Source organism: Scyliorhinus canicula, chromosome 15 (genome assembly GCF_902713615.1).
Source record: "Scyliorhinus canicula chromosome 15, sScyCan1.1, whole genome shotgun sequence".
NCBI lineage: Eukaryota > Metazoa > Chordata > Chondrichthyes > Carcharhiniformes > Scyliorhinidae > Scyliorhinus > Scyliorhinus canicula.
In genome coordinates, this window is record NC_052160.1 from 74,284,296 (window position 1) to 74,306,547 (window position 22,252).

The 22,252-nt window shown below is 42.8% G+C and overlaps 1 protein-coding gene across 7 annotated transcripts in view; it reads right to left on the reverse strand.

Moving 5' to 3' along the window:
- Window positions 1-521: 521 nt before the first annotated feature.
- Window positions 522-22,252, reverse strand: part of luc7l (LUC7-like (S. cerevisiae)) — a 74,897-nt gene continuing 53,166 nt past the window's right edge. For all 7 annotated transcript variants that reach the window (XM_038820312.1, XM_038820313.1, XM_038820316.1 and 4 more), the window contains 5 exons: window positions 12,266-12,442; window positions 11,906-11,994; window positions 11,642-11,671; window positions 5,349-5,531; window positions 522-3,005 (listed from right to left, as the gene is read on the reverse strand). In XM_038820312.1, the coding sequence (XP_038676240.1) occupies window positions 2,858-3,005; window positions 5,349-5,531; window positions 11,642-11,671; window positions 11,906-11,994; window positions 12,266-12,442 (627 nt within the window). In that variant the 3' untranslated portion in view covers window positions 522-2,857. The remainder of the gene's footprint in view (window positions 3,006-5,348; window positions 5,532-11,641; window positions 11,672-11,905; window positions 11,995-12,265; window positions 12,443-22,252) is intronic.

A 22,252-nucleotide genomic window follows, 5' to 3' on the forward strand; every position in this document is an offset into this window, starting at 1 on the left:
CCAAGCAGGATGGAATGAAATAATTTAACATCAGTTGAATAAACAAGTGGATGGACAAAGTTCAGCAAATTTAAAGTTCATTTTTCTTAAAACATGGGGAGCAAAAGATGTATTTCATGCTAATTACGGTGAGAAATGAAGGCACCAGAGAATAAAATATATTGTGGCTGTAACTTTGACAAAGGGTCACCTGGACTCGAAACGTTAGCTCTTTTCTCTCCTTAACAGATGCTGCCAGACCTGCTGAGATTTTCCAGCATTTTCTTTTTGGTTTCAGATTTCAGCATCCGTAGTAATTCGCACATAAAACCAATGTTCAGTATTCCACAATCAAATATAATAATATAGAATAAGCTGAAATTAAAGATTCCTCTACACCTCAAGTGATCTGCTTTGACACATGCACATCCCAAGCTGCACTGGTGTGACACTTCCCGCAGCAAATTCGATAATCTGAATGACAAATGTTAGTGTAGTGCAGTTTGTCATCCGACTAATGTCCAAAAACATGAATTCAAAGGGAAGTCACAGCCAAAACTTTATTTCTGAATTTAGGCAAGTGGCACAAGAGCTTTATGCCATTAACACGCCTTGTAAACAGTGGCCCTGAGTAAACCTGCTGTATTTACAATTGGTGCTGAAACAAACTCCTGGCAAATCTGAAATGAAAGGTTGTCAATTTTTGCTCTGCGAAAATTTGGATTATCTGTCATTAAGAGGACTGGAAAAATTGAAGCAAAAAAGTGAAAGAAGAGAATTGATGCATTTTATATATCAGAACCAAATCTTGAAAACAAGTACGCACAACAAAACAAGGATTAAATTATCTGCTTTGCACCCTGAAACAATTTAAAAAGCAATGCCCACAGTATTCCAGTAAGCATTATACTATTTTTGAAAAGCATTCTTCAAGTAATGACCAACATTTACAGACAATTCCCCAAATATTTGTCTAACTTTGTAAGATTTAAAGAAAATGTGATTGTAATAATTTCCCTTTATTAAAGAAAACACTTTCATTAAAGGATTGTAGATTTTAAAATTATACAATGTTTTTTCTTCATGGTCTGATTTTGTAAAATTAAATTGGAATGTTTTTATTGATGGGTACAAAGGTCAAGTTGTTGGAAAGAAACTCATTTCAGCCTCCTTGTAATTCTTGAAAAATATAAAATAAAAACAAATTGCATGTAGGTTTTATTGATGCTTAATCAACAGTCCTATAAGAGCTGGTCTCTCTTATTTTACTCCCACTAACCAAATAAATTCTATCTTGTAACTTGTTTAACACAAATCCTAAAACAAAACCAAATTTATAGAAAAGATCAATTAACAGAAGCTTAAAAAAATGCACCCACTGGTAATGTGTTAAAACTGATATGCACCACAATAAGACTTGCTAAAAGTATCATAAAACCTGGGAAGGAAACCCCAATTGTTTCTGAAGTTGCTACCATAAACAGTACACTAGAATTGGTAACAGAAATTCTGTGGCTGTTGCCCCTGATTTTGTGCATGCAACAATTTAACATTTTGCAAGCAGTAGAAATCAAATGTTTAGTTGGGTGAGTTGAAACTCTCCATTCGTATATGTCCATAAATCCATTTTAAAATCATGACTTTTGCAGGCGGTATAAATAACATTTCCTGCCATTTGCCATAGGTACAAGTCGAGGATTATGTACTGCTTGCAGAGCCGTTGCAAGCTGCATTTTGCTGTGGATTACACAGGGCCATGCTCCTGGTTGGTTAGCTTTTGATTTTATATGGGTGCAGGCAGAAGTACAACTTCTTCCTTAATAAAAGGATTCCAACTAAAAAAAACTGTCAATGAACCATGAGGACATTTCAAAATGTAGCTTTGAACCAGGTTAGAGTCAAGTATGTCACATGGTGTGAAGTCCAATTGATAGTTTCCCAAATTTAGCTGATCCCAACTTGTGTGCACTGAGAACCTGACAAACATTACATTTCTCACCACAATACCCACCAGAAACAACTTCAAAGCAGTGCAAAATGGTGGTGTAAAAGGAGACTCTGGTGATATCTATTGATCTCAACCAAAATTCTTTTGAAAGTTTGCAGCTTCAAATTATAATTGTTTTATACTGTATGTGTAAGCCATTTTCCCCTCAAGACCATTTACAAATTACACCTCAAAGCAAGTTCACTATTTATCTTCAACTTCACTAGAGCCTTTACTGCAACATAATTGGCAGACTCAGACAAATGCCCAGAACTACGACATGCCAATTAATACCAGACTGAAAAAGTTAGTTTCATGAAAAATAAAAGTGGTGAAAATTCACAGGATCTTTGTCTCCTTTTCATCTGCTGTAACTTTAACGGAAGAGTCAAAGAAACCCTGAGAAACAGCCTAAATGTTTCCTTTCTCCTGCTGAAGTTGCATCAAACAAATGGAAGAACTGCCACTGAAATTAACCCCCTATGTAGCTAGATCCCCAGTTACAAAGACCACAGATCCCATGAGGCAGACATGAATTTATTCTGTTGTTAGAGAGTAGACCAAACTGCTGAATCACTAGACAGGTACTGTACTTAGGAAAGCTTAAAGTTGCTTTCTTCCATGCTATTTCAAAAGATAACCTTTATTTAAAAAAACATGTGCACTCACTTAAATTTTAATATTTATAAATAAACTGTATTAGAAGAAAAGTTGTAACACTACTGGAAAACAAGTGTATATCTACAGCTACAAAAGTCTAATATTTTCTCTGCCAAAATGAAGTTTTAAATGGCAGAAATCATAGATAAACATGGGAAAATTCAAAGCCGGCCGTAAAGAATGTTTTCAGATTTACAGTTTTACATTAACTATTTTGGTTCAGTCAATAATTCAGATTTCACCAGCCTCCCTTTCTTCTGGACTTGCTGTATTTAATTCTGACTTTCCATTTGTACTCTCATGTTTTCTTTCTGAAGAACTCTTCTCCTTTCGATCCTTATCTCTTGATTTTTCCCTAGGAGATCGATCCCTTGAAGACCTTTAAAAACAACACTTTTATTTAATACAAACCTCCAGCAATTCAGCTTCCACAACGACCCGCAAGGCAAAACCTCCAACAGGTGTGGTATACAGCTACATAGAAAGACGTCAGATTGATATCTGACCCAAATTAGCATCAGTCTTAGTGCTTCTGGGATAAGAGATTAAGGGTTACCCGGGATTCCTGTTTTGACCATTATTGAGGTAACATTGCTGAAAGTGCATGCTCATTAACTTATCTGGTTTGGCTTTGATGCTTTCCTCACTCATCTTCAGATGGTTGAACAGTCTGCTAAGATTCATCAACTTAAGTTTACACCTCAGCAAAGAAAGGTTAGAAGAGATAGGATATAGTGGTACGGTTCAGGCAAAGACAACAAAATTAAAATTAGAAATAAAAATAGAAAATAAAATAGATGAATAGGGGAAAATAGGCTTGACAGAGGGAATGTTCAAGATTTCTTTAAGGTAAAAATTGTGTTTTTATTTGTTTGAACTCCATGCAGAATATCATAAAGCTACTCTCCACATTGATATAATTATCTGTTATACATTAAAAACAGCGAGTGGTCCTAGGTTTAAGGTACTGCAGCAGTAAGTGTGTCTGCACTGTTAATCCAACATTAAAAATTGAAAGCAATCTCGAGAAATGCCAAGAAATATTTGACCACTCCAATGCACTTCAAAAATCTGGAAACCCTCCCCACTGTCACCACAAAATATACAAAAAAATATGTCGTGAGACATTGCAAAGCATTAAATAACTGAATTGCTCCCTCAGCCTAAGTGCTATTTCTTGTTTGAAATTCTTAGGACCTGACAATGTGACATATTGAACCTTTGTGCAGTGTAATTATTGACGAGGCCCTACAGAATAATGATTACCTGAGACTGATCACAGAATAGTAGTTAAAGTGTTAAACACTGCACGAGGAGCCATGGCTATAGCTTGAAATCACTCCCAAGTTTCCGCCTACCTCTTCCTCCTCACTCCGTCTCTCCTGTACCCAAATCTTCCCCTTTTGTTCCTCTCCAATCACATTTGTCTACCTCTGTATATAGTACCTATTTTCTGTATCCTCCTTCTGTTCCTGCATCCTTTCCCTTCCTCTGTTCCATTTTCTTTTCTCCCAACACCTCCTCTTTCATTATCTTTCCCATACCTCCGACACTCCCACTTCTCATTCCCTTTGCCATCTCCTTATATCCTCGTGTTTTTCCCCTTCCTTGTGTGGCTCTTTGCCATTTTCCTCCATTTGCCTCCACCTCCATTCATTCCCCTATATTAACTCCCTTACCTCCCCGTTCATCACCCTGAAACAAAAAATTGGCCTCTTCCACCTGTGTGCAAGGATAGTGTTAAATTCCAACAATGGCACATGAGCATGACAATGTCCTGAGTATCTTCTAAGGACACCAGTGCAACACATGGGAAGAATTGTAAATCTACATCTTATGACAGAAGTTACCTTCCAATGGAATGTAAACATTGAAGCACATTGTGGACCAAAGGCAACTTGCATTAAGAGTTGGACAAATGAAGCAAAGATGAGTTAGGTCACTCGAATCACTTTATAAAAACATTTGTCTTCTTTAAGTAGTACTCGGCTTGTCCCTTTTTAAAAAACTGTCAGTTGTCAAATTATAATAATGCATTCAAGCATTTCTGCACAAGCATAAACAAGTCTGCCACTTTGAAAGGGTTAATTTTGTGCGGAAATAATGTTTAAAGACTTAAGGAAAATACAGCTAATCACAAAATATTTCTCAATCACAACAACCTTTTCAATTAAAAATGACTTGTGCTTGTGGTGATAAAACTTTACCCATAATACTGCAATTACATATTTTGTAGGTAATGTTGAAAAAAGACACTCAAATATGTATGACATACATCAAAACCATCACGGTAATCTTTTCCCACTCAGGGGAAAGGAAGTTGATTTTGAAAGACTGCTTTACAATTCTAGGAGAATGGATAGTGTAGTAGAACAGCTGAAGCACTGCAAGAGTTACAAATCTCCAAGTGGAAAATACAATGCATCATACATCATTAAAGATGATCAAACGGATCAGTCTTTCTATTACTTAGATCAGATAAACAATTTTGCCAACATTTTACAAACACAACCAGTTCAGGATCACTGTATACAGACTCCTCTTAATGTTCATATCAGCAATAGAAATCAATTTGAATGAACCTGTAACTGTCTGCGCAGGTCATACTCAAGTCATAAAAAATGTGACAACCACTGCAGCCTCAACAGGAGAATGACTATCGTACTGATTTATAATAATATTCCAGAAATTTAGTTTAATTCAAAAATGTCACCAGTCTTACTTATGCTTTGAACTCCGTTCCCTGCTTTTGTCTCTTGAACTCCGACAATGTCCTCCGCTGCGGCTGTGTGAACGGGACCTGTGTCTTCGGCGTCTGTCTCGATCTCTGGACCTGGATCTTGATTTACGCCGCTCATGACTGGGGGAACCTGAGCGTTTTTGCCTGTGATCACGTGATCTTGATCTGTAAACATTTTTCCCATATTAGTATAAGGTAGGTAGTAGTACATAGTTCTAGGCAGTAGCAGGATGGAGAGGTACATCCAGCAACAGTTGAAGGCATATTAATAGTTGGTGCCCACAGGGATTTAGGTATCCTGCTATAAGAAACATAGAAAATTAACATGCAGGTACAGCGAGCAATTAGGAAGGCTAACTGTATAGTGGCTTTTATTGCAAGGAGTACAACAATAAGGAGATCTTGCTACTATTGTACAGGATTTTGATGAGATCACACCTGGAGAATTGTGCACAATTTTGGCCTCATTGTACAAAAAACAAACTTCCTTGGAATGGCAACACAGATTCATTAGATTTATTGCTGGACGAGGAGGTTGTTTTATGAGAGGCTGCACAGAATTGGCCTGTAATCTCTCGGGTTCACAGGCATGAGAGGTGATTCATTTCAGCGTACAAGATTCTGAAAGAACACCAAGTGTCTGGACAGTCTAGAATTAGGAGACCATTTTGTAGCCATCTGGGATGGCCACTTCCAGAATACAAAATGGATGATTGCAATGACTGTAGGGAAATATGGACAATGTTAAGAAAGCAAGCAGGCACAGAGCCTGTATGCGTATTGAGAAGGCAGCTCCCAGACGAGACTGAAACTGTAGGTCAATTAACATATTGATGGCCCACCTCTGGGAACAAAGGAAAGACACTCAAGCAACCGATCTAGCTCCAGACACCCCGCCGCCAAACCGAAAGCGAAAACAAAGCAAGGCCAACGGCCATCTAGGACACGCCTGGCATCAGGGCACCCACCCCTTTATTGGTCAAGATCAATACAAGTGATCAAGATACAGCCCAATTAATTGGGGCCAAATTTAAGGCCCGCCCAAAAGCACGCGAAGCCCCTTCGGGTATAAGAAACCCCCAAGAGAGAATCGCTCTCTTGGAATTGGCTCTCAAAGCGGAGAGACCCGTCCACCAGTTGCTCTAGAAGCAAGTAAGGTCAACGCTCGCTACCAGACGGACGACCTTAGCTGTTCTCCTCTACCTCTTCGAACCCACCAACCTCAGATCCGAACAACGGCCATTGTTCCTCTGACTGAGTGGGCGCCCGAAGGTAAGTATAGGCATTAGCGTTAGAGATAGTTTAGTTTGTAGTATTTTGTGCATGAGTAGATATTACTGTGTGTGTAAATAAATAGCATTGACTTTGAACTAACTAACTGGTGTATTGGCTCTTTGATCAGTATTCGGGTTTGAACATTGTGGCGGTATCAAAATACCTGCCGACTTTAAAGCAAACATAATTAGGATTAAGGAAGGCGACCATATTGACTGCCATAATAATAACCAAATAAATATAGCAACAATTTCAGAGAGAGAGGAGGGGAGCTTTCTTCACCCAGTTGAGTATTTTTTGAATGCTTTATATCCCAAAGGACTGTGGTCATGGAGAATATTCGAAATAGACATTGATACACTTCTGAATTCAAAAGAAATCAAGGGACGTCGGGATCACGTGGAAAAGCGAGGTCAAGAATCAGTCAAGATGTTACTGAATAGCTGAGCAGGCTCGACAGACCACTCCTACCCCTGCTCCTATTTCCTCTGCTAAAAAAGCTCAAGTGGGAACAACATCGCACCTGAAACTGGCAGGGTGTATTTTTGAGTCTCCAAGCTCAAGTCTACACCCAGACTTCATTGCTGTCACCTGAAAGAGTTTAATGATTTCTTAGACAAACAAATGCTAGGTTATCCAGCTATCCGGTTTGAAAGACTTTAATGATTCGAAGTGCAGTGCCATGGTGCAATAACTAGTAAATCTGGTTTCTCTACTTTCGATTTCCTTGTGTTGCTACGTTTTGGCTTTCATTTGATCAAGTACTATTAGTCTAGTTTTGTGAAAATGCTTTGTGAAAAAAAGCACTAAATATCACCTCCTCTATTAATAAACACAATGTAAACAGCAGATTATTGCAACACAAATTCTGATGTAACAAAAAAATTGAGCAGTACTCCAACTGAGGCCTAACCAGTATTTTAGAAGATTTAGCATAACTGTGTTACTTTTATATCTGTGCCTCTATTCATGTTGTTTACATGGACTTCAGTAAAGCCTTTGACAAGGTGCGTCATGGCAGAGTGGTACAAAAGGTCAAGTCACACGGGATCAGAGGTGAGGTGGCAAGATGGATACAGAACTGGCTCGGGTCACAGAAATCAGAGAGTAGCAGTAGAAGGCTGTTTTTCTGAATGGAAGGTTGTGACTAATGATGTTCCACAGGGGTCTGTGCTGGGGCCTCTGTTGATTATAGTATACATAAAAGATTTGGAGGAAAATGTAACTGGTCTGATTAGTAGGTTTACGGATGACACCAAGGTTGGTGGAGTGGCAGTTCATAGAATTTACATTGCAGGTGACTATTCAGCCCATCGAGTTTGCACCGGCCCTTAGAAAGAGCATCTCTCCTCCGCAATTTTGCACCTCAAGAACATACAGTGCAGAAAGAGGCCATTTGGCCCATCGAGTCTGCACTGACCCACCCAAGTCCACACCTCCACCATCTGCAGCATCTGCACAGACAGTGACCATACCGGGGAATCGAATCTGGGACCCTGGAGTTGTGAAGCAACAATGCTTTTTTTTTTTTAATTTAGAGTACCCAATTATTTTTTCCAATTAAGGGGCAATTTTAGCGTGGCCAATCCGCCTACCCTGCACATCTTTGGGTTGTGGGGGTGAAACCCACGCAAACACGGGGAGAATGTGCAAACTCCACACGGACAGTGACCCAGGGCTGGAAATGAAACAACAATGCTAACCATTGTGTTACCGTGCCACCCAAGATAGTGTTGACGATTGTCAGGGGATCTGATTAGGGTGGCAGGGTAACACAATGGTTAGCACTGTTCCTTCACAGCGCCAGGGTCTCAGGTTCGATTCCCGGTTTGGGCAACTGTCTGTGAGGAGTCTGCACATTCTCCCTGTGTCTGCATGGGTTTCCTCCAGGTGATCCGTTTTCCTCCCACAAATCCCGAAAGACGTGCTGTCAGGTAATTTGGACATTCTGAATTCTCCCTTTGCAGTGTTGATATAAGCCTACTTGTGACAATAAAGAGTATTATTACATTATAGTAAGTACGCAGATGACAACAAGGTTGGTGGAGTGGCAGATAGTGTTGAGGATTGTCAGAAGATACAGCAGGACATTGATAGGTTGGAGGCTTGAGTAAACAAATGGCAAATGGAGTTTAATGCAGACATGTATGTGCATTTTGGTAGGTCTAGAGGCGAAATATACTACAAATGGCAAAACAAGTGGGAATATAGAAAATCAGAGAGATCTGGTCGTGCATGTCCACAGATCTTTGAAGGTGGCAACACAAGTGGACAAGGTCGTCAAGAAAGCAGATGGAATGGGTAGGGCATTGGATAGGGAATGGAGTATATAAACTGGCAAGTCATGCTACAGTTGTGTAGAAATTTGATAAGGCCGCACTTGGAATATTGCACACAATTCTGGTTTCCACACTACCAGAAGGATGCGGAGGCTTTGGAGAGGGTGCAGAGGAGGTTTACCAGGATGTTGTCTGGTCTGGAGGGTGTTAGCTACATGGAGAGGCTGAATAGACTCAGACTGTTTTCATTAGAAAGACGGAGGTTGAGAGATGGGCAGGCACTCTTTCCCAGGGTGGAGGGGTCAGTCACCAGGGGGCAAAGGTTTAAGGTCGGTGGGGCAAAGTTTAGAGATGTGCGAGGCAGGTTTTATTTACACAGAGGGTGGTGAGTGCCTGGACACATTGCCAGGGGCAGTTGTGGAAGCACATACATTAACGGCATTCAAAAGGCATCATGACAAATATATGGATCGGATGGGTATAGAGGGATACGGCACAAGGAAGTGCTTAGGGTTATGGCCAAGGTTGGTATCGTGGCCGATGCGGGCTTGGAGGGCCGAAGGACCTGTTACTGTGCTGTATTGTTCTTTGTTCTGCACCCCTATCGTGTTACTTTTACTTGTATCAAGTAAATCAATGTTCACATTAATTGTTAAATGACTAGTAAAGACCTTCCACCTTAGCTCACAATGAATTATATTTTATTAGTCATAGAGGTTTACAGCATGAAAGCAGTTTTATGTGAAATAGTAATACAAGGTACACTGACATATTAGTATTGATGGTAACCCAACCACCTGGAAGCACACTGGAATAATTGTGGAATTGGTTGAAACCTAGAATTGGTATCCTAGGATCTTACGGCATCAGAGATAGAGGTCTCCGGCTCGAGAATCAAGAAGTACTCAGAAGATTAAGAGGTGTTATTTTAATCTAGGAGCAAAGAATGTCCTGGCATGCAGTGAAACTTGAGAGGACTTTGGGAGTAATGGTCAGTGGGGAAATCATAATGGAAAAGCAACGTTAATATATTTGTATTTGTGGCCTCCTTCTGCACTGTATGTTCTATGTTCTCTCGACCTTACTACAAAATAATCCATCTTCAGTTCTTCACACAGTCCTGTTGCTTGCTTGCTGACAGCTACAAATTGGAGGAATCTCTCCTCCGTAATTCCGCGCCTAAAGAACATACAGTGTAGAAAGAGGCCATTTGGCCCATCGAGTCTGCACTGACCCACTTAGGCCCTCACTTCCACCCGATCCCCGTAACCCAATAACCCCTCCTAACTTTTTTGAATACCAAGGGCAATTTATCATGACCAATCCACCTAACCTGCACATCTTTGGACTGTGGGAGGAAACCGAAGCACCCGGAGGAAACCCACGCAGACATGGGGAGAACGTGCAGACTCCACACAGACAATGACCCAGCAGGGAATCGAACCTGGGACACTGGAGCTGTGAAGCCACAGTGCTAACCATTATGCTACCGTGCCGCCCAAATGTACAGGATGCGTGACGCCTGTGCATATGTCAGGCACATGACCTTCTCTGCAGCCGCTTCTGGCCGAAAGACTCCATTGTATTTAAAGACCGGTTGCAGCTGGCATTCTTTTTTTTTAAACTTTGAAACTTTATTTCCATAACCCAATTTTTCCAAGTTTATGACTTTTTACTACTGAAAACGCAAGCAATTTCAGTTGAACATGCGCATCCTTACATTTACACACAAACTTTGTTTCAAATATATTCCCATTCCTTTAGAAATTTAAGCATGCAATAGAAAAAAAATGAAATTTTGTTTTTACTTTACAAACCATGACTTCAGACAAGATGAAGTAACTTGTCAAACATACACAATGTCACAACACTTTTTGCTGGTCCCACTGCGTTTCACTATCCAAACATTCAAGTCATCTCCTTCTCCATTCTTAACAAAACCACTTCCTTCCTGGTTTTCAGAGAGGGGTGACACAGTGATGACTGTGTAGGTTTCTTCCAGTGTTGACATGTGTCAGCCGTATTGACTGGTCTCAGTTGATTGGTATTCCTCCCTGACAAATCTGGCCTGGCTTCCCTCTCACTGTCCAGTTGCTGTTACTCTCATCAGATGCATCCAACGCAGTCATAGACTGCTGACCACTTCCCGATGCGTCACGGCATGGGAGTGCAAGCAGACATTGTGCCGGCCGTCGAGTAGCTTGACCACGGAGCCGCAGGTCACACAATGCCAACTGGGACAAGCCAAGCAGTGTGCGCAGAGAGCGACCACCATTAACATTGCGCACCCATCTGGGCTCCTGTCAAACCCCCACTCCACCCCACTCGTAAGCAGTGGCCAGCACATTGCCCATCCTCCCTCTGTCCTGCCAAACGGCGCAGACAAATGGGGACAGAACACAGCTGGCATTCGTAAAAGCCGGTCGTGGTCATTGGTCACTTCTTCCTGCAATCGGGAATGCCGAGATCCCCACCCCGACACTTAATCAAGACCCTCCGCAGGTCGCAACCTTGAATTTGAAAAACCCTGGTCTCGATTGCTGATTCACCTGAGCCACAATTGACACTTTAAATAAATATCTGAAGACTGCTGTGCAGAAAGGCAAAAGTAAAGGTTTAGTAGTCAGAAATTATTCAAAAATGCTAACCCCTTCAAAACTTGCAAAAACTGAATAAAGAAATCAGATTCCTTAATGCTATTTTACCGTGCATTGAACATACCTCTTGCGATCCTTGCTACGTGACCTGGATCTGCAAAACAATAAATTTAATACAGGGTAGTTTAATTATAGAACCTTGCTACATGGTGCATACAGATTAATATTTTGCATTTCAACACAAACTGCATTGCAGGTTATGATTAACAGTCAAGATATACAAATAACAATGAATTAAGTGAAGAGCATTTAAAAACGCTCGTCTTGTTCAGTTTCTATCACAACAGTCTTCATCAAACAGGATTATCAGGTCTAAATATGAACTTACTTCCGTTTCATCCTTTCTTCTTTTTCCCTTTCTTCTCTCCTCTTTAAACGCTCTTGATTTCTTTTTTCTTGTTTCTCTGCAACAATTTTCTATAATTGCAAATGGTGAAAGAAATTAGATATATTTTGGTGGTAATTACTAAAAATTATTTAAAAATAAATCTATTTGACTGATGACGAATATGGCACACTGAAAATTTCTCAAAACATTAATGTAAAAGATTTCTGCCCATGTTAGATACACTTGACTAAAATAGATACTTGGTTGGATATTGACAGAGAAAATAGCTTTATAAATGCAAGGTCCAAAAATATAATACTAGATTTTAACTCTTTCTTGCACAAATAATCTCAAAATTACCTTCAGGTGATCTAATTTCTCGCGGATTTGAATGAACCCCAAGTGCAGTTTTCCCCCAAAGTGATCCGCAAGTCGGCGATCATTGTCATGAAGACCCAGGTATGCAGAACAAATTTCACAGACACGCAATTTCTGTTGCTGGAAGCTAGAAGCAGGCATTGAATTCCGATATTCATCCTGTTTAAAACATGAAACAAAGGAAAATTTTAGGAAGCCTCTCTGATACTTAAACCTGACAAATGTTTGTGAGACACCCATGCTACTTTGGATACTTTCATCTGCCGTGGAAGAAATGCCATCTTTTGTATGCAGTTCAAGGAAAGCCCCAAACACTGGAAGGAGCGAAACCAAACAAAAATCTCCTTTTTGCAAGAAATCATATTTATCCCAGCACTGGAACAATATTATTACAATAGATTGCTTGCTTTGTAAAATAAATGCTAGCGTCATTTTATTTTGCACCAAATTATCTCGGCTTTCTTCCAATAAAAATGGAATTATAATTGCTCATGAGCGGCATTGAGCTGCACTCTTGGAACAGAATAACAAAATGTATAAAACCATGCATCCTGTGATACTATGAACAGAACCTTAGAAAATCCGTTCAAATGAATAAATCATTTTAAAACCAGAGCTCCATATATTTCATGAGCAGAGGTTGGCAAAATATAAGACACTGACATGGTTATAAAACCTAGATACAAATTTAAATGTTTTTGTGAATATTTGTTAATTGACATTTGGCAGCATGGTGGCTGGCGCTGCTGCCTTGCAGTGCCGGGGACCCGGATTCAGCTCTGGCCTTGGGTGGCTGTCTGTGTGGGATTTGCGCGTTCTCTCCGTGTCTGCGGGGGTTTCCTCCAGCTGCTCTGGAGGTGGGGTTAAGGGGACAGGGCTCTTTCAGAGGGTCGGTGCAGATGTGATGGGCCGAATGGCCTCTTTCTGCACTGTAGTGATTCTATCAGGGCAGCACGGTAGCACAGTTGCTTCACAGATTCAGGGTCCCAGGTTTGATTCCCGACTTGCGTCATTGTCTGTGCGCAGTCTGCACGTTCTCCCCGCGACTGCGTGGGTTTCCTCCGGGTGCTCCGGTTTCCTCTCTCAGTCCAAAGATGTGAAGGTTAGGTGGATTGACCATGCTAAATTGCCCCATTGTGTCCAAAAAAAAGGTTAGGTGGGTTACGGGGATTGGGTGGAGGTGTGGGCTTGGGTAAGGGCCGGTGCAGACTCGATGGGCCAAATGGTCTCCTTCTGCACTGTAAATTCTATGATTCTATTCTATAATTAATTACTTCTAAGTGAAGTATGAGAATTGTATGGCAGGCATGATATAAATACAAGTTCTTTTTTGTACAAGCAAACAAATAGTATTGGCTAATTGTAAAATTAGATTGTAAGCAGTGTTAACAGTAGACACACACCTGCAAAGAAATATAGATAAAGTGAATGGGTAAACAATGGTGAATGGATTTCAATAAGGGCAAATGAGAAGTCATCCAATTTGGAGCTAAAAAAAAATGGAACAGGATATTTTCTTCGTACTTTGTAAGGTTTCCCTTCATAGTCTTCCACCAGGGAATTTTCGCAGAATGTGAACTTCGGTTTCCTCCCAGTCCAAAGATGTGCAGGTTAGGTGGATTAGCATGTTAAATTGACTCTTGATGGCCAATTACTGGGATAGGGTGGGAGATTGGGCCGAAGCAGGATGCTCTTTTGGAGGGTTTGTGCCGACTCGAATGGCCTCCTTCTGCACTGTGAGGATTCAATGAGTGCAGTCAATAGTCGCATCGATTTTAAAAGTTCAACAAATTTTCTTTAAGTGAGTCCTTACAGGATATGAGGATTAAGGTTTGTAGGAGGTTGTTTCTTGGGGAAACAGATAGAAAAGGAAACATGTTGGGTATGTACAATTGGAGTTGTTGGCCATGAACTCTTTGAGCTCAAACACTTTAGGGCTTGATGGACTGCTTAGAATCATACAATATTCAGGGCAGAAAGAGGCCATTCAGCCCATCGAGTCTGCACCGGTCCTTGGAAAGAGCATCCTACCTAACCCTATGCCCTGACCATATCCCAATAACCCAGTAACCCCACCTAACCTTTTTGGACACTAAGGGCAATAGATCATGGCCAATCCACCTAATTTGCACATCTTTGGACTGTGGGAGGAAACCAGAGAACTTGGAGGAAACCCACGCAGCCACGCTTAGTAATATTTAATTCTTCATTCAAATTTTTATAGAAACATGTCAACCTGGTGACCGTTGTTCGGTTCTAGAAACTATGCCTGCCTAACGACATGACCAACTGGAAGACACTGGTACTTTGCAAGTATTGTTTGTAGCAATGCGAGATCCCCGGCACTGAGCTTTCTCAAGGAGGGCAATGAGTATATCGGCTCTGTTATAGTTTTTTAAGATGCATCTGCCATGCGCGTGTGATGTCATCGGGAGCTAGGGCTTTCTTGGATTTTCAGTTTTGGCACGAGGAGCTTGCATTTAATTGTATTTAGGTGTTGCTGGTGAACTGTATTATAAGCTCAATGTTCTTTAAGTAAAGATTATTTAATTTGATTTTGATTTGATTTATTACTGTCACATATATTAGTATACAGTGAAAAGTATTGTTTCTTGCATGCTGTACAAACAATGCATACCGTACATAGGGAAGGAAGGAGACTGTAGAATATAATGTTACAGTTATAGCAAGGTGTAGAGAAAAGATCAACTTAATACGAGGTAGGTCCATTCAAAAGTCTGATGGCAGTAGGGAAGAAGCTGTTCTTGAGGCGGTTGGTACGCGACCTCAAACTTTGGTATCTTTTTCATGACGGAAGAAGGTGGAAGAGAGTATGCCAAGGGGGCGTGGGGTATTTAATTATGCTGGCTGCCTTTCTGAGGCAGCGGGAATTAGAGACAGAGTCAATGGATGGGAGGCTGGTTTGCTTGATGGACTGGGCTACATACACAACCTTTTGTAGTTTCCTGCGGTCTTGGGCAGAGCATGCTCCATACTAAGCTGGTGGGGTGGGTTTACTGGGGTGCGGGGATAGGGTGGAGATGTGGGCTTGGGTCAGGTGCTCTTTCCAAGGGCCAGTGCAGACTCGATGGGCCAAATGGCCTCCATCTGCACTGTAAATTCTATGATTGAGAAAGCAAGCTGTGATACAACAAGAAAGAATGCTTTCTATGGTGCATCTGTAGAAGTTGGTGAGGGTCATAGCTGACATGCCAAATTTCCTCAGTCTTCTGAGAAAGTAGAGTCGTTGGTGGACTTTCTTAACTATAGTGTCGGCATGGGGGGGGACCAGGACAGGCTGTTGGTGATCTGTACACCTAAAAACTTGAAGTCTCGACCCTTTCTACTTTGTTATCATTGATGTAGACAGGGGCATGTTCCCCCACTATGCTTCCTGAAGTCGATGACAATCTCCTTTGTTTTGTTGACATTGAGGGAGAGATTATTATCGCCACACCAGTTCACCAGATTCTCTATCTCATTCCTGTACTCTGTCTCGCAATCGTTTGAAATCCGACCCACTACGGTGGTGTCATCAGCAAATTTGAAAATAGAGTTGGAAGGGAGTTTGGCCACAGTCATAGGTGTATAAGGAGTATAGTAGGGAGCTGAGGACCCAGCCTTGTGGGGCGCCTGCGTTGAGGATGATCGTGGAGGAGGTGTTGTTGCCTATCTTTACTGATTGTGGCCTGTGGATTAGAAAGTTCAGGATCCAGTAACAGAGAGAGGAACTGAGGCCAAGGCCACGGGGTTTCGAGATGAGTTTCGTAGGAATGATGAAGTTGAAGGCTGAGCTGCAGTCGATAAATAGGAATCTGACATAGGTGTCTTTGTTATCTAGGTGTTCCAGGGTAGAGGGCTATAGAGATGGTGTCTGCTGTGGACCTGTTGCAGCGGTAGGCGAACTGTAGTGGATCAAGGCAATCCGGGAGGCTGCAGTTGATTCGTGCCATGACTAACCTTTCGAAGCACTTCATGATGATGGATGTCAGAGCCACTGGACGATAGTCATTAAGGCACGCTGCTTGACCTTTTTTTGGTGCAGGGATGATGGTCGTCTTCTTGAAGCAGATAGGCACCTCAGATTGTTGTAAACAGAGGTTGAATACGTCTGCGAATACCCACGCCAGGTGACTGCTTGTCTGGGTACCCCATCCGGGCCAGTGGCTTTCCGTGGGTTGACCTTCGAGAAGGCTGCTCTGACGTCTGCAGAGGTTATCTCAGATACAAGTTCATCCGCAGCTTCTGGGGTGGAGGGCTCGCTCTTGCTGACCTCTTGCTCAAAGCGGGCATAGAATGCGTTGAGCTCATCAGGAGGGTTGCGCTGGAGCCGATGATTTTACATGCCTTCATCTTGTAGCCCGTTATGTCTTGCAGACCTTGCCATAGACGGCGGGGATCTGTGTGGCTAGCCTGGGACTCGAGCTTGGTCCGGTACTGTCTTTTGGCATCTTTGATGGATTTCTTTAGATCATATGTGGCTTTCTTGTAGAGGTCAGGGTCACCTGCCTTGAATGCCTCATTTTTACAATACGTTCTGACTACCTTTCTTGTGATCAAGTTACTACATCTTTCTGGCAATGAGGATTAAAAAGAACAAGAAAAGGGTAGCAGGGTGGCGCAGTGGGTTAGCCCTGCAGCCTCATGGCGCCGAGGTCGTATGTTCGATTCCGGCTCTGGGTCACTGTCCGTGTGTAGTTTGCACATTCTCCCCGTGTTTGCATGTTTTTCTCTCCCACAATCCAAAGATGTGCAGGGTAGGTGGATTGGCCAGGCTAAATTGCCCCTTAATTGGAAAAAATTAATTGGGTACTCTAAATTTATAGAAGAAAAAAAAGACAAGAAAAAAGTTGAGGTGCAGTGTAGCGACACAAAGTTTTGTAGATAGTTTGCAACGTGGTTGGCGGCAATGGCTATGTTCGGGACTATCAGTATTTGTGGAGGGGCATGAGTGTTGGCCTGTGTTGGGCAATTTTTCCTGTCAAATGGAATTGCAGACAAGGGTAAAAAGCACCCAATTCTCCTGAGTGTATGTAGGGCAAAGACTTACAAGCTAAGGAGGGATTTAGAGACAGCACAGAAATGGGGAGCACTTCACTTGTGGAGTTAGTTGCACTCATTCCGAATCATCATCATCCTAAGCATTCAGCGATTATCCAGTATTTTAAGATCCATAGAACGCACAGTGCAGAAGGCCACCATTCGGCCCATTGTGTCATAGTGTGTTCTAATCAGCATCTTCCTATGTGTATGAATGTTTTGAACAAAAGTGAGCATGTGGCATCATTGGAAGCACAAGCTTCCTTGGGTTTTCAGTTTAGCTACAAGGAGCTTGTGTATAATTGAGTTTAGCTGCTGCTGGTGTCTGAAACCAAACTGTATGATTACCTCAATGTTTTCTGAAATAAAGATGATTAACTTTTACAGCATGTTGGGCTACCTTTCTTGTGGTGAAGTTACCGCATGTTCAAAACTCCACACTCAAGGTTTGGTCCAACATTTCCTTCACTATAGCTGAAGAGTGATAGAAGTTCCATTTCACAAATCCAAACACGCTGGATGCCTTGGAAGCTGCGTGTTGATTTTGTACACTATTATTATAAATTATTTTGCATGTGGCCCCCTAAGCAATGGCATTCTTTAGTAACTTCAGAAGATGAATCATGCATTGTGTCATTGGGCACTGATAGACAGTTAGTATTGCTGATTTACTTGAGGAGAAACAAGTGTAGGCCCAGGGCAGTACAAAGAACAAAGAAAAGGACATCACAGGAACAGGCCCTTCAACCCTCCAAGCCTGTGCTGGTCATGATGCCCTAACTAAAAACAAAACGTTCTGCCCTTACTCGCTCTAAATCCCTCTATTTCGAGCATGCAAATTCAGCAAGTAATTGGGAAAGCAAAGGGAATGCTAATATTTATTTCAAAGGGAACAGAGTATAAAAATAGAGAAGTCTTGGTGAAACTATACAAAACACGAGTTAGACCACACCGAGAATACTGTAAACTGTTTTGGTTCCCTTATCGAAGGAAAGACTGCATTGGAGGCAGTCCAGAGAAAGTTCACTCAGTTGATTCACTGTTACGAGGGATTTTCTTTTGAAGAGAGATCGAGTAGATTCAGCCCATACAATTCTGGTCGCCACACTACCAGAAGGATGCTTGCGTACAATTCTGGTCGCCACACTCCCAGAAGGATGCTTGCATACAATTCTGGTCACCACACTACAAGAAGGATGCTTGCATGCAGTTCTGGTCGCTACACTACCAAAAAGATGCTTGCGCACAATTCTGGTCGCCGCACTACCAGAAGGATGTTTGCATGCAGTTCTAGTCGCCACACTACCAGAAGGATGCTTGCATGCAGTCCTGGCCGCTACCCTACCAAAAGGATGCTTGCGCACAATTCTGGTCACCACACTACCAGAAGGATGTTTGCGTACAATTCTGGTCGCCACACTACCAAAAGGATGCTTGCCCACAATTCTGGTTGACACACGACCAGAAGGATGTTGAGGCTTTGGGGAGAGTACAGAAGTTTACTAGGATGCGGCCTGATCTGGAGAGTATTAGCTATGAGGAGAGATTGGATAAACTCGGTTTGTTTTCACTGAATTGACAGATGTTGAGGGGAGACCTGATAGAAGTTTACAAAATGATGAGGGGCATGGACAGAGTGGATACTCAGAAGCTTTTTCCCAGGGTGGAAGAGTCAATTACGATCATTTTTTTTTTTTTAAAAGAGTGCCCAATTATTATTTTTTCCAATTAAGGGGCAATTTTAGCGTGGTCAATCCACCTACCCTGCACATCTTTTGGGTTGTGGGGGTGAAACTCACACACACACTGGGAGAATGTGCAAACTCCATACGGGCAGTGACCCAGGGCCGGGATTCAAACCCGGGTCCTCAGCACCATAGGCAGCAGTGCTAACGACTGAGCCACCGTGCCACTTTTAGAGGACATAGGTTTAAGGTGCGAGGGGAAACAGTTAGAGGAGATGTGCGATGAAAATTTTTTTTTTTTTTTTTTTTACACAGAGGGTGGTGAGTGCCTGGAACTCTTTGCTGGGGGAGATGGTGGAAGCAGGTAGTATATGTTTCTATTGAGCTCAGGGGGGGCTATGGCGTGAAGAACAAATAAAAGGCATTAACGTGTGGGTGTTGCTTAACAACTGGGCCTTCTAAGGTACAGAAGCTTTTAAGTTTTAGTTTATCTCATTTGTGGGCAGTTCAAGAAAGGTCACGAGAGTGAACACAGCTCTCAGTTCTGTGAAAGATGTTGAGTTTAGAAGGCTAAAAAGGGAACATTTCTCTTAGTCTTGCTGGCTGAAACTCAATGCAATGGAGATGGTCAAGCACGGTAGCATGGTGGTTAGCATAAATGCTTCACAGCTCCAGGGTCCCAGGTTCGGTTCCCGGCTGGGTCACTGTCTATGCGGAGTCTGCACGTCCTCCCCGTGTATGCGTGGGTTTCCTCCGGGTGCTCCGGTTTCCTCCCACAGTCCAAAGATGTGCGGGTTAGGTGGATTGGCCATGCTAAATTGCCCGTAGTGTCCTTAATAAGTAAGGTTGGGGGGGGGGGGGGTTGTTGGGTTAAGGGTATAGGGTGGATACGTGGGTTTGAGTAGGGTGATCATTGCTCGGCACAACATCGAGGGCCGAAGGGCCTGTTCTGTGCTATACTGTTCTATGTTCTAAAACAGATGCAGGAAATCTAATTTGCAGCAGCCTCAGTCCCTGAATTTGTCCAACAGGTTCGAGATTCTTGCTCCCTGTGTGGAGGGGAACGGGGACTGCAGGGGGGGATGAGCAAACTGACCACAGCAATGCGGTACAGGGAGCCGTTCAAGTGGGGGGAGTAAATTCGGGGATTGCATAGTTAGGGGCATTGATACTGTTTTCTGTGATCAGGATCGAGATTCCCGAAGGCTGTGTTGCCCATCGATTCCTGGCTTGGGTAACTGTCTGTACAGAGTCTGCACTTTTTCCCAGTATCTGTGAGGGTTTCCTCAGTGTGCTCCAGTTTCCTCCCACAAGTCCCGAAGGATGTGCTGTTATGTAATTTGGACATCATGAATTTGGACATTATGAGGAAGCAGTCAGTGCAGGGATACCCTATCGTCGTTCCCCTCAGTAACAAGTATACCGCTTTAGATACTGTTGAAGGGACGGCCTACCATTGGTAAGCCACGGTGATCGGATCTCCAGCACTGAGTCCGTCCCTGTGGCTCAGAAGGGAAGGGGGGAGAGCAGTAGTTATTGGGGACTCGATAGTTAGAGGGACAGATAGATGGTTCTGTGTCAAGGAAAGAGACTCACGGATGGTATGTTGCCTCCCGGGTGTCAGGGTCCGTGACGTCTCGAAACATGTTTTCAGAATCCTTAAGGGGGAGGGGAACAGCTTAAGGGGCTGGTTTAGCTCACTGGGCTAAATCGCTGGCTTTTAAAGCAGACCAAGGCAGGCCAGCAGCACAGTTCAATTCCCGTACCAGCCTCCCCGGACAGGTGCCGGAATGTGGCGACTAGGGGCTTTTCACAGTAACTTCATTGAAGCCTACTCGTGACAATAAGCAATTTTCATTTTCATTTCATTTCATAGTCACAAGGTGTGGTACACATCGGCACCAACGATATAGGTAAGAAAAGGGACGGGGATTTAAAACAGGAATTTGGAGAGCTAGGGTGGAAGCTGAGAGCCAGGACAAATCATGATGTCATCTCTGGTTTGTTGCCAGTACCACGTGCCACCGAGTTGAGGAACAGGGAGAGAGTGCAGATAAACACGTGGCTGCAGGGATGGTGTAGGAGGGAGGGTTTCAGGTACGTGGATAATTGGAGCACATTCTGGGGAAGGTGGGACCAGTACAGACAGGAAATGAATGAATGAATGAAAATCGCTTTCATTCACCCAGTGTGCTAAACAGCCCCAGAGGCACCTGAACCAGAGGGGCACCAATATTCTGGAAGGGAAATTTGCTACTGCCCTTCGGGGGGGGGGGGGGGGGGGGGGGTTTAAACTAATTTGTCAGGGGGCTGGGAAAACGAGTTGTAGTCCAGAAGCAAGTGTTGAGAGTAGTGAGGTACTGAGGAGGGTATCAAGGTCGCAGGAGCGCACCGGCAGACAGATAGGTGGGTTGATGCATGTCTACTTCAATGCAAGCAGCATCCGGAAAAAGGTGGGTGAACTTGGAGCGTGGATTGGTACTTGGGACTACAATGTTGTGGCCATTACGGAGATATGGTTGGAACAGGGACAGGAATGGTTGTTGGAAGTTACGGGGTATAGATGTTTCAGTAAGAGTAGGGAAGGTGGCAAAAGAAGTTGAGGAGTTGCATTGTTAATCAAGGATAGTTTAACGGCTGCAGAAAGGCAGTTTGAGGGGAATCTTCCTACTGAGGTAACATGGGCTGAAGTTAGAAATAGGAAAGGAGAGGTCACATTGTTAGGAGTTTTCTATAGACCCCCAAATAGTAATAGAGATGTGGAGGAAGAAATTGCAAAACAGATTATGGATAGGTGTGGAGGTCTCAGGGTAGTTGTCACGGGTGACTTTAACTTTCCAAATATTGATTGGAACCTCTATAGGCCAAACAGTTCGGATGGGGCAGTTTTTGTCCAGTGTGTGCAGGAGGATTTCCTGACACAATATGTGGATCGGCAGACAAGAGGTGGGGCCACATTGGATTTGGTACTGGGTAATGAACCGGGCCAAGTGTTAGATTTGGTTGTGGGAGAGCACTTTGGAGATAGTGACCACAATTCGTTGTCTTTCACTATTGCAATGGAGAGGGATAGGGCCATACGGCAGGGCAAGGTTCATAATTGGGGGAGGGGTAATTATGATGCGATTAGGCAAGAATTAGAGAGCATAAAATGGGAACAGAAACTGTCAGAGAAAGGCACAAATGAAAAGTGGAGCTTGTTCAAGAAACAAATACTGCGTGTCCTTGATAGGTATGTCCCTAT